The sequence below is a fragment of the Lycium ferocissimum genome, chromosome 10 (genome assembly GCF_029784015.1).
Source record: "Lycium ferocissimum isolate CSIRO_LF1 chromosome 10, AGI_CSIRO_Lferr_CH_V1, whole genome shotgun sequence".
In the NCBI taxonomy this organism is placed as follows: Eukaryota; Viridiplantae; Streptophyta; class Magnoliopsida; order Solanales; family Solanaceae; genus Lycium; species Lycium ferocissimum.
Window position 1 is genome coordinate 22,774,845 of NC_081351.1, and position 12,300 is coordinate 22,787,144.

At 33.1% G+C, this 12,300-nt stretch overlaps 2 protein-coding genes across 2 annotated transcripts; both read left to right on the plus strand.

The window, feature by feature from the left end:
• Positions 1 to 4,341: 4,341 nt before the first annotated feature.
• LOC132035205 ((+)-borneol dehydrogenase 1-like) lies at positions 4,342 to 5,923 on the plus strand. The gene is made up of 2 exons (XM_059425490.1): positions 4,342 to 4,389; positions 5,026 to 5,923. Exons 1-2 carry the CDS (start codon positions 4,352 to 4,354, stop codon positions 5,804 to 5,806), a joined length of 819 nt encoding a protein of 272 aa, XP_059281473.1. The 5' UTR covers positions 4,342 to 4,351; the 3' UTR covers positions 5,807 to 5,923.
• A 2,995-nt stretch (positions 5,924 to 8,918) lies between these two features.
• On the plus strand, positions 8,919 to 9,404 carry LOC132034729 (uncharacterized). The gene is made up of 2 exons (XM_059425091.1): positions 8,919 to 9,044; positions 9,144 to 9,404. Exons 1-2 carry the CDS (start codon positions 8,919 to 8,921, stop codon positions 9,402 to 9,404), a joined length of 387 nt encoding a protein of 128 aa, XP_059281074.1.
• Positions 9,405 to 12,300: the final 2,896 nt, after the last annotated feature.

Genomic DNA, 12,300 nt, shown 5'->3' on the forward strand with positions numbered 1-12,300 from the left:
GACCACCATTTTTGAGAATGAAGAAAAAATTTCTAATTACTAAATTCTAAAATTTTTAGAAAAATTGGTTAGATTAGAGAGTATAGGAGTCATTATTTGACTACTGACTATGAACTGAAAGTCCATTTGGTCTTTCTTGGCTGCTATATTTTTCTTTTCTTTCTCAAGCAGCATTTCTCCTCTTTCTTTTATTTAAAATTAATGGCACATCACATAAAAGGTCAACATAGGCAACCATTTGACAATTACTATTATTATGACTATTATTATCTTATTGGTTTTTCACCTGGTGTCCTCAATTTCTATTGGGATTCCGATTAAGTTAAATTTGCATCATAAGGTCCATTAATGGAAAATATGATCCTTACTATGATTTCTTTATACCCAAGATTCCAATTTGGGACTTCTTTTTTACTAATTGATGGAAAGATCATAACTATCTCCCCACATTTTTTGATGGTCGCTGATAGTTTTTACTTTAGGGCTTGAACAAATTTTCAGTTTGAAAATAATAAGGACACGTGGCTGTGGCTTTTGGTTGACTACTTGACTTAGACTAACACTCGGTTTAATTTGGAAAATTGGGTTCTACTTCTAATGATATCCTTTTGTTTTTGCCTTTGTCTAGGTATTTTAAGTAAAATAGCTTTTAGGCACTTTTTTTTTTGTGTTTGGGTAAGATAAATTGTTTTTCAGCACTTGCTTTTAAATCAAAAGTTATAAGTTAAAATTCCGAACTTATGACTTTTCACAAACATGCTCTAAAACATCTCGTTTTCTTTGAATAAAATAATGCACAATAACAATGATTTGCAAGATTTTCCAGATGTGAATTCAAAATTTAGAGTCCGTGAGCTCAGAATAAGTGTGATGTGATTATATGTATTATAAATTATTATTCTTTTATATGTTTATATAATTTGAGTTGACAGCAATATATTAAGTATTCTGCAGAGCACCTTTCTATTGAACTTATATTATCTGGATTACAAGAGGATCATGTTGACAATAAATACAGTTTGAATATCCATCATATCCTTCTTTGATGAATAGGGTAAATATGTGGGAAACCTTTCTTAAAATAATTTTAGACATTTTTTTTTCTTAATTGATAGACTTACTTTGATTTCCTTGATTACTTCTAAAATAAAAGGTTTAGAGAATCTAATCGTTGTACATAACCAATTGGAGTAAAAAGAATCATGAATTGAATTTAAGATAGCTAAACATAATGTTATTCTATTTTTATAATGTTATTATATTAAGTTTTTTTTTTTTTTAATTAATGGTAGTTAAGGATCGGAGAGCATTGGGATTCGGCGGATAAAGCCACTCAAAGAACGTGGGTAATAACTACGCAGCCACTCTAAATAACCTATGCAATTATAAATAGTATTCACAAAACAAAATTATAGTTTAAAAAACATATCTGCCATGAAATGCACGTGTTAACGATAATCCACCCTAAAAGAATAGAAACCATAAATTTCAAATGTTGAATCAGCCTCTGTCTATCCAATTATTTTCACAATCTAGCCATAAGTCTAATTTTGTTGGCTACTCTATGTATTTGATCTATAAATGATGACATATGTCAAATGATGTGGCACGGCAAGTAAAATGAAATGAGTCCATTCGATCATACCAAATGCTAAATGACATGGTATGCAACTAATCAAATGAAAAGGGCCAATAAAAATGTGTCACGTACGCGTACAAGTGATATATCCCGGTCAATCAAGTGTGACCTTGTTATCTAATCTGGTCTGTGATTCAAGTCAATCAGTTAAATCAAAGCAAAGAAGTTTATCTTCGTCACAACTCCCTTTCTCCACAATAGGGAAAATTTCAGAAATATACAAGTTGGTCACTTACATTGCAAAAAAATAGCTCAAAATTTACATTACAAAAAACCCAAAATATACAAACATATACAGACACTTATACCAACATCTACAAACATATAAAAAGGCAGAGAGAGAGAGAGAGAGAGAGAGAGAAGTTTGGGTCATGTTTTGTAAAAAAAAAATTTAAAAAAATGGGTCAATTTTGATAGCAGTGTTGCTCCAATTAACATACAGTGTAATTTTCTCAATTATAAATAGGGTCCTCATAACCTAGTAAAGGAGCTAGAATTCACACCAAGAAGTAAGAGAGAGCTCTGATTAAATACTGCAGATTTCTCTACAAGCGATAAGCATTTCAAGGAATCAAGTTCAAGTTCAAATTCAAGACCAAAGATAAGCATTTCAAGGAATCAAGTTCAAGTTCAAGACCAAACATTCAAGTTCAAGCTCAAGATTTAAGGAGATTATTTGTTCGTGCTAGTTGAATTTAAGATCATCGTTCGTGGAAATAATATGAACTTAAGATCAAGTTGTTCAAGCCCTTGACCTAAACTCAAGAATATAAATCAGTATTAAGCTTTAAGTTCTTGAATCCAAATACAAATACAAATCAATATTAAATCCAACAAATTCAAGATCAAAATAAGAAAAACCCTAATTAAATTTATTTCTAAGAGATGAAGCAGAGGAATTATTTTTAAAGCGCGACAAATTAAAAGCTTTGTTGCTCCTCCTCCTTCTTCCTCTTAGTTGTTGTACAACAAAATTTCACCGTAAATAACTTGGATCCAATTTTCAATCATCACTGGCAATTTCCTTACTAGCAAGTAAATCTTCCCAAACTCCACTCTGCCTTTTTTCAAATCATCTCAGTATGATTCAAATGGATTTAGGAGAAATCCACAAAATAATGGAATAAATAGAGAAATTTAGAAAGGTTACTTAGAAGGGGTTTTAGTTTAACATTAAACCAACTTTAGACCTGGACTATGCAAATTTCAGACATTTGTGTTTGAAGTAAAGCTAGACAGTCTCCAACTTTAGACTCATATGATGAAGTTTGGAATTCGGGTTTTTCAACTTTAGTCTCGCATATTTGAATTTAATTCTAAAGCGACTAATTATTAAATTGTAATTTTAATGATATCTTACATATTAATCATCCAAGCTACTATAATGTGCATGTGCCCTCTCCCTGAAATGGAATCATGCGTGCAAAAACATGAAGAGAGATCCAGGAAAAGCAGGACAATTTAGTTAGCTTTCCCTAACAACTATTTCAGTACTATAAATAGATTAGAATTATGATATCTCTACATTCAATTGCTCAACCATAATATATCCTATATGATAAAAACTTATTCATACTTGGTGTTTGAACGAATTCATCAATAAATGTTTGATATGTGAGTTTAACACTTAACCATGATTAACTAACAAACATTTTCACCTCATTAGGTCAATTTACTATAGCAAGTCTACATGATCTGGTGTAAACATTGGGTGCGAGAAAGTATTTACCCTACCATATATAGCTCCGACTTTAATCTTTACCTTTTTTTTATTTTTTTATTTGATTCATCATCAATTAAATTGCAGTCCATTTTACAGCTTGTCCCTTTACCATGCATAAAGCCATCATAGTTTACTTTTGCTTTTCTTTACTTGAATGATTTAATATGGTTTATGTTTTATTCATTGACAGTATAAACTTTCAAATTGTTTAAAGGCATAAACTTTCAAATTGTTAAAAGGCAGAAACTTTCAAATTGTTTAGAGGCTGACTGCATATAACTGTGTGTATGTGACGGTAACTTAACTGGAGAATAATATAAATAATCTACTACAACTTGTTAACTACACTGAATACTGTGAATTTTTTACAACTTATCTTGTAATAAATAAGGCATAACACATAAATAAGCCCTCAAACTTGGCATCTGCTGGCAAGTATGCCCTCCAACTTTGGGTGTGCATAAGTAAGCACCTCAACTTATATAAAGTTGAACACGTAAACACAAATGCTGACGTGACACATGAATTTTGGAGGTGTCTAGATGATCATTTTGTAAGTTGGAGTGTTCAACTGACAAAGTGGAGGCCAGTTGAGGTGCCTACTTGTGCACACCCAAAATTGGAGGTTATACTTGCCAGATGAGGCCAAGTTTGGGGGCTTGTTTAATTTATACCATAAATAAAATAGAGGAAGTGTAAAACAAAAGATTTAAATTGACTCAAATCTAAAACGTTCAAAAGTATTTGTCCAATTTGTCTTTAATTCATCACATGGAGGTATACTTCAAGAACGTAACTAGCTAGCTAGCAGATTCAATTATCGCTCCTTCCTTCCACTGATCTAATAATGTCTAAAATAGCTACGTCATACTGTGTAGAGGAAAGTTTGGCAGCTCATAAATAAACGGTGCTGAACTTATTTCCCATTATTACCTTATAAATAATCGATACCAGAAGTTATTATAGCATCACAGGCATCTAAAAGCAAAATGGATGAGAGTTCATGTGTATCTGCTCCTAAGAGAAGGTTAAAAAATGTTTCTTTCACCCCTTTTTTATTTTTGTTTTGTGTTAAAATAGTCTAGTATTTTTGTTACTATCATTTACTCTACTTCCTTTTTGTTCTCTTTTTTCACATTACTATTCTTGGTAGTCCATTTTTATGCTATCTCTAAATTCATTATTTATTTATTTATTTATTTTTGTATTGTTGTTTTTCTTGTTATTATCAGTTCTTTTGTTATTCTCTTATTAGTTTGAAGTCTTTGCAGTTTGTCATATCAAGAATATGATGGACGTGCAAGTATTTCATCTTTGAGTTAAACTAAGCTTGGCATGTGAACATATCTTGGTGTTGAGGACTAATAGCTCTTTCCAACCGTTTAACAATTTTAGATGAGATGAGATGATCATATACTTCAAAATGATATCAGAGCAGATAAAGATCGGGCTCAAATCACAAAAGAATGCTTTATTGGAACTTCTTTTGTGTAAATGTACGTATAATTAAAGGTAACAACTATGATAATAAGTGAAACCAATACTCTGAAAAAATAGGCGAGTAACCTTGATCTAAACCACTGTTAAGTCTAGTCATGTAAAAATACATTTGCAGTATTTGTGTCAGTGCATGTAAGTTAAATCTCGAAAGCCATTTTTTCAGGTTGGAAGGCAAGGTGGCTATTATCACCGGTGGTGCAAGTGGTATTGGAGCAACTACAGTCCGTGTCTTCGTTGAGAATGGTGCAAAAGTCGTCATTGCGGATATTCAAGATCCACAGGGTGAAGAAATTGCAACCAAGATAGGTGAAAACGCCCATTACATTCATTGTGATGTCTCCAAGGAAAACGACGTGAAAAATTTGATCAACGCTACAATTTCAAAATTCGGTCATCTTGACATAATGTATAACAATGCTGGCATCTACGACACCTCAATAAAAAGCATTTTGGACACGGAAACCGTTGAGCTAGAGCGTAAAATTGCAGTGAATTTAATCGGATCGTTTTTGGGAGCCAAATACGTGGCCAAAGTAATGGTACCTCGTAAAAAAGGGTGCATATTGTTCACAACAAGTTGTTCCACAGAAGTGGCTGGACTTGCATCACACACTTATGTTGCATCAAAATGTGGAGTTGTGGGAATGTGCAAGAATTTGGCTGCTGAATTAGGGTTACATGGGATAAGAGTGAATTGCATTTCACCTTTTGCTATATTGTCAAGTAATAAAGTTGATAATGAAATTGAAGCAAGATATGAAGCAATGATAGGTGCTATAGGGAATTTAAAAGGAATTCCCCATAACAAAGAAGATGTTGCTAATGCTGCTGTTTTTCTTGCTAGTGATGAAGGGAAGTACTTAAGTGGGCATAATCTTGTTATTGATGGAGGGTTTAGTGTTGTAAACCCTAGCTTTCTCAAGATTACAGGACAATATCAATGAGTCATGTCAGAAATGTGATAATTAAGAAATAAAGCAAAATAAGAAGGCTTGAGGCCCGATATTATATCACTTTCTCGAGCAATTGCTTGTTTTATTTAGGTATCAGATGATGCCCTTTTGGGGCAACGAGCATATTCTCTATTATGAGATTCTTGCAATTATTTGCATTTCAATATTACAAACTATATAATAATGAGAACGCTTTGTAAAGCGATATCAACAACTCTGACTTAAACTATATTCATTAATTCTTTATGTTACTACTCCTTATCTTTAAATAAAAGTATTATTTCCATTTTTTGTTATACTACTTATGATAAATACACTCTTAGCAAACATGGTTGTCAAATGGGTCTGGTCAGCCCAAATTAGGGGTTGGGCTGGACACAATTTTTGGCCCAGATGACCGGGATGATACTGCCCCTGTTAGCGGCCCAGCCCAATTTTTAGTTAAATTTTTAAGAAAATGACAACAATTTTTTGCGCGGAGTGCCCTTCTTTTGGGGTGGTCTTTAAATTTTGCCCCTCATATTTGTGGTCTTTAAATTATGCCCCTCATATTCATTGGTCTTTAATTTTTGCCCTTGACAGTTCGAACCCTCGCTCAAAATTAAAAAAAAATCGCAAGACAAGGGTTGAATCGCGTGTATCTGGACCGGCATACTTTTTTGTTAAGGAATTACAAATTTTGAACGAAAGCATACTCATATTTAAAGACTTGGCATAAGTATGCGGAAATAACTTTGATAATTTCTTCACAAAGTTATGATGGGGGCATACTTTTAATGGGCAAACTTTCTTCATCACAACACTTGCACATAACACAAATTGGTTCTACACTCAAGCCCCATTGTATGATCCTATTAGCGATCTTCCATGTAAGCAACAATCACATTGTGAAATATATCTCGAGTGGCATTTGAAACACCATTTCTTTCGGAGATTACCTAATAATTGCAAGAATTTAGAATCAAGCTTTTTCCGGGTTGAGAAGAAGTATGCACTTGGATTCTCCAAGAACCAATAATTTGTCTAACCATCCAATAGTCCGGCCAAACCGTTAAATTGGTCAAATCCTACTCTTTGACATAGTAGGCATGGATCCACTTTATCCATAAACCCGGCATAACTTTGTGAAGAATTATCAAAGTTATCCGGAAAAAAAAAAAAAAAAAAAACTTTGGTAATTCCTTAACAAAAGTATTAGCATAGCGAAATTTTCGCTTGCGAATTTTTTTTTAAAATTTTTCGAAAGATTGAAAGGGCAAATTTTAAAGTTCATGAGGGGCAAAATTTAAAGACCACCCCAAAAGAAGGGCAATTCGCAGACAAATCAAAATTTAAAGCGGCAAGTATTTTAGTAGTCACTTCTGAACCATAAGTCAATAGGACATAGAGTTTGGATTTTGTTAGAAAAAATAAGGTGGTCAACTTAGCCTTATAAGTCAAGTTTTACCTTAGATAAACTAAGTTAAATGGGTCAAATTATTTTTTGAGCTTATTTTAAGCACAAAAAAATGACTTTTCACTTGACCAAACACTCCCAAAGACTTATAAGCCAACTTATAAGCCAATCCAAACGGGCTCATAAAAGTAATCTGGTAATTGGAAAAGATTAGTTGTAAGTGGTTGAAACACTGAACGACTATAACTTTGCTCTCATTTGTCCGATTTATGCGACTTCTTACTTTGTTTTTTTTATTTGAGAAATTTTAACAAGGGAGTTTGTCTGAATCAGTTTCGAGAAAAATCAATTTTTTCCCCAAAATTGGTAAAAAAAAAAAAAAAAAAAAAAAAAAAAAAAGAAGATTAGTTCATTTTTATAAAATTTCAGATTGAAAAAATAAAGTTCAAGATCGAAATATCTATCATATTGGTGATGTTATACCAATTTCAGTTTGTTAAAAAAAAAAAGGTGGTCCAGCCTACCTTAGTCTGAGTATTTTTTGGGGCTCCAATTTTTTCTCCCAAAGACCGGCCCGAACCTGACTGATCAATTTATGTGATATACTTTGACTCGGCATGAAGTTTAATAAATAATAAACTATCTCTGAAATTTGTGATCTAAAATAAGTCATAGATTTTGTATAACTATAAATCATCTCATTAAGGATAAAATGAAAGGGTAATTATATTTGGTACAACCCAAAATGGCACAACTCCACCTCTTTGGGGGTATTAATGTAAATTCAAGTGGACTTTTGGCACAAATTGCACAAATGCCATCGTCGTCTTTTACGTTTATGCCCTTTCTGAAAATTTTATTTTTCCAATTTCAAATTCATTAAAATTTTACTCTCTTCACCCAAGATCATTATTACATTTTTCTTCTCAATGCCAATCACTAGAGAAAACCGTGCATTCTTTTTGAATGTATACTTTTCTTATATAGTATATATATACGTATATTCCTATTTTCTATTTATTTTGCTTGTTGTTTTATTGGTCATCAAATAGTTGTTGACCAATTACCTAAAGTAAGAAAAAAAGTAGAACCTAGTGTGTGTATATATATATATATATATATATATATATATATATATATATATATATATATATATATACACGTATAATCCTATTTAAAAAATTCAAATTCTACACTCTTTCATCATATATAGTATAGATATACGTATATTCCTATTTTCTATTTATTTATTTATTTATTCCTTGTTGTTTTATTGGTTATCAAATAGATGATGACCAATTACCTATATATACCATATATATATATATATATATATATATATATATATATATATATATATATATATATATATATAGTATACAACCTATATATATACGTATAATCCTAGTTTTTATTTATTTATTTATTTCTTGTTGTTTTATTGGTAATCAAATAGATGATGACCAATTACCTATAGTAAGGAAAAAAGTAGAACTTATTATACAACATATAATAAGTTGGTCATAAAATAGGTTGTATAACATCCTTCCACCTTTTTTTTTTTTTTGGTTATACTCCTTTTTTTTTCATTGGTCATAAAATAGGTTGTATAACATTGTATAACATCTTTCCAGCCTCAACCAATTTTTTTTTTTTATTTCACTTTCTCGTTGTAAAAGACCATATAACGTCCTTCCAGCCCAAACTATGTCACAATTTTCAGGGAATACGAAGGAATTTGATATTTGTAATTGCGGTAACTCTTGTCTTGTAAGAACCTCAAGGACTCCAAACAACCCAGGTCGTAGATTTTTTGGTTGCAAGATTCCAAAAGTGATTAGCTACTTTCAAAATATGATTTTTCAAAATCTGATTTTCGGCCTTGAATTTTCTGTTTTGTTTGAGTTCATAATTTCTTATCGTTTTATGTAGGATAAGGGTGGGCGTGGTTATTTTAAATGGATTGATCCTTCTCCAGAGGTTGAGCTTTTGAAGGAGAAGCTTAAAGAGGTAGAAGAAGAGAGGGATCTATTGAAACACAAAATGAAGGATGTTGGAGACAAGATTGATTCATTGAAACAAAAATTGAAGGTGACTAAGAAAGAGAGGGACTGTGAAAAAGCCAAATTCAAAAGACTTGTGATCGTTGTTCTATGTGTATTAGTTGCAAAAATTCTCTTTGGCCTTGTCTAATTGTATCTAGTTACTGTTATGTTGCTAATTTAGTAGTTAAGCCAATGTAGTAGTGTTTTGGTTATTGTCATTGTGATTTAGTTGGCCTTGTAAGACATGTTTTTCCTATTGTTATTGGATTTTCGGTTTGCCTTACATTGAAGGGTGCATTTTATAGATGGTTGAGTCTTCAACCACTGCAGTAGTGTTTTTTACTCATCTATGTTATGTGAATCGGTTTTTGATCAATGAATTGGGTTTTTACACATATTTATAAACATTTTCCTTTTCCATTTTAAAGAGTAAAATGATAGTTAGGCCTAACATAGTGACTAAAACTATTTAACGATGATTCTTAAACGCGGTTGATCTGCCCTAGTATAATGGTTTCGCCTTAAGTTTAGAACATTTAGGTCCCGAGTTCGAGTCTAGTTACGCGCCTTTAAAAAAAAAACAGTTTCCCTTGAGTTCCTAACAAGTGCAAGTGAAAATCTATTTAGGTGACATAGAAAAGCATGTTCATATTTATGTAGTGTTTTTTACTCATCTTTGTTATGTAAATCTGTGTTTGATCAATGGAATTGGGTTTTTACTTACTCATATTTATGAACATTTTCCTTTTTACTACCTTATTTTTTTCTTTTCCTTTTTTACATTGAGTGCATTTCGCCAATTTTTAATCAAATTATCTAATATGTATAAAATAATAAAAAATATAAGAATTCGTAAAATCAAAATTAATTATTTTGTTTAGTCTTAGTGTTTTCAAGTTAAATTATTCCATCGTGTTAGCTATTAAGCAGAGAAATATTAAAAGAGACACGAATTGTAATTGCAAAACAAACATTTCATTCCAAACAAAGATAAAACAAAGCTAAAACAAAACACAACAAAACTAAAAATGAGAGATGACATAGCATCTAGACAAAAACACCCACACCAACCATTCCTACCAATAATCTTGACCACCTCAAAGATCAAGAACCTTGGCGTACGCATCACCAAAAGCAACGCCCTAGTATCAAGTAAGGGGCTATCCTTTGTTGACTCATTGTCACCATCAGTATCATAGACTTGAGGGGGGTTTATTCTTCAGGAGCTTCTCGTACATTTCATATGATTTGGTAAGAGGAAGGGGGTCAAGCAAGAGTATCATCTCGCAGTCTCTGCCTCTAAGCTTGATTAGCCTGTGTATTAGCTCAGTTAGTTCATCCTCCATGGTTTTGTAGTTTTGTTTTTTGGTGTGGTACAACTTCTCTATGACATCCGGAGATGCACATTACACTAAACTTAGTCTTCTTCTCTTAGGTGTTCTCTCCATTTTTTTAGGTTACTGATAGCTTAGTACGTATTTAGGGTAATTTTTGCATGCAACCCATCTGTGATTATATAGTAATCATGCATTAGTTGATATAATTACTTTCTTACTCGGCCAAACCCACCCATGCCTAAACCCTTCACCAATTAGATTTGGTTACCCATTTCATTAGCTAAACTCTCATTGGCCAATTTAAGAGGTGGACATTGGAAATAAACAAGAGGGCATCTTGTGTCACGACCCGACTAGGGCCATGACGGGTACCCAGGGCTGACCACCGAGCACCACTCATTCTATTACTCATCCTGCGTTCATTCATATTTCTTATACTCATAATCATAGAAAGCTATCTTTTTTTTCATTTGAAACATATTTACTTTATATACATAAGCCCTTCGTCTACCAAAATAATATATGCATATACATACGATGAGAAACTATGAGACCATACTACCCACACGTACGTACCTACGAGCCTCTACTAGAGTACTAGACATATGGACGGGACAGGACCCCGCCGTGCCCAAAATACATATACACAAAACAATAAGCAATGGCACCTCCGAATAATGGGAGTGCTCTCAAGCGTCCGCCGGGGTAACTTTATGAATCCGGTCGCCTCCCTCGTCTACCTCGTAGGCACGAACACAACATTCAAAGAAAAACGTACGCCGTATGAACATCAGACCGAGTATGTAAGGCATCAACAATAGCAATACATGATAAGAGCATAAGGGATAGCATAAGATTAAAGAACTGTTCATTTCTCACAATACTTTTTTTTTAAACGTTCGACATACGTACTTACCCCTTTATTCTCCTAGAGATACATTTGTACATCCACATGCTCACATATGCAATAAATTACAAAGCAGTACAGCCACGTATCCGGCCATATAGGCTCGGTATCATTCGTACTCGGCCCTTCCGGGCTCGATGATATCCGTACTCGGCCCTTCCGGGCTCGATGCTATTCGTACTCGGCCCTCTCAGGCTCGATACTATTCATACATACATACATATACATAAATGAAATCAACATCATTCTTAACATTACCATACATCGCATAGGCATATCATAACCTTAACACAAACTTATCATAACGCGTACATTAGAACTTGGAGGCAACTATGGATATGTCGGGGTGACATGAGGTCGTGGACCCCCGATTACATTATGGAGTAATCACAATCATCATATCTCACCTTGAAGGGACTAACGTTTTAAGGTGAGTGTACACAAGAAGAAGCATCAATGGAACCATACTTAGAATCATTGACTTCATGGGCATCATATCTCACTTCAGGATTTTATAGACTTAACTCATCATCATCAATTATCATACTCGTGTCTTACCTCTTTTCTTTATCTTATTCATATGTAGCTCCTTATATTCATGTCACGACCCAAATCATGGATCATGCGGGCACCCACACTAACCCTCCCTGGTGGGCGAACCCTTCAGATAACTACCTTAATTTGATACAACATGCGGAATAAATACTTTTATTATGCGTGTACCTCCCAAAACTGGTTCCACTCATACAAGAGCTTCTAAGAAGCTTTACAATTTGAATAGATAACAAGACTCAAACCGG

Coding starts and splice junctions, on each gene's coding strand:
- LOC132035205 (XM_059425490.1), top strand. CDS start 4,352: ATGGATGAGAGTTCATGTGTATCTGCTCCTAAGAGAAG. Junction 4,390..5,025: donor GTATCTGCTCCTAAGAGAAG/GTTAAAAAATGT, acceptor CCATTTTTTCAG/GTTGGAAGGCAAGGTGGCTA.
- LOC132034729 (XM_059425091.1), top strand. CDS start 8,919: ATGTCACAATTTTCAGGGAATACGAAGGAATTTGATATTTGTAATTGC. Junction 9,045..9,143: donor TTGGTTGCAAGATTCCAAAA/GTGATTAGCTAC, acceptor CGTTTTATGTAG/GATAAGGGTGGGCGTGGTTA.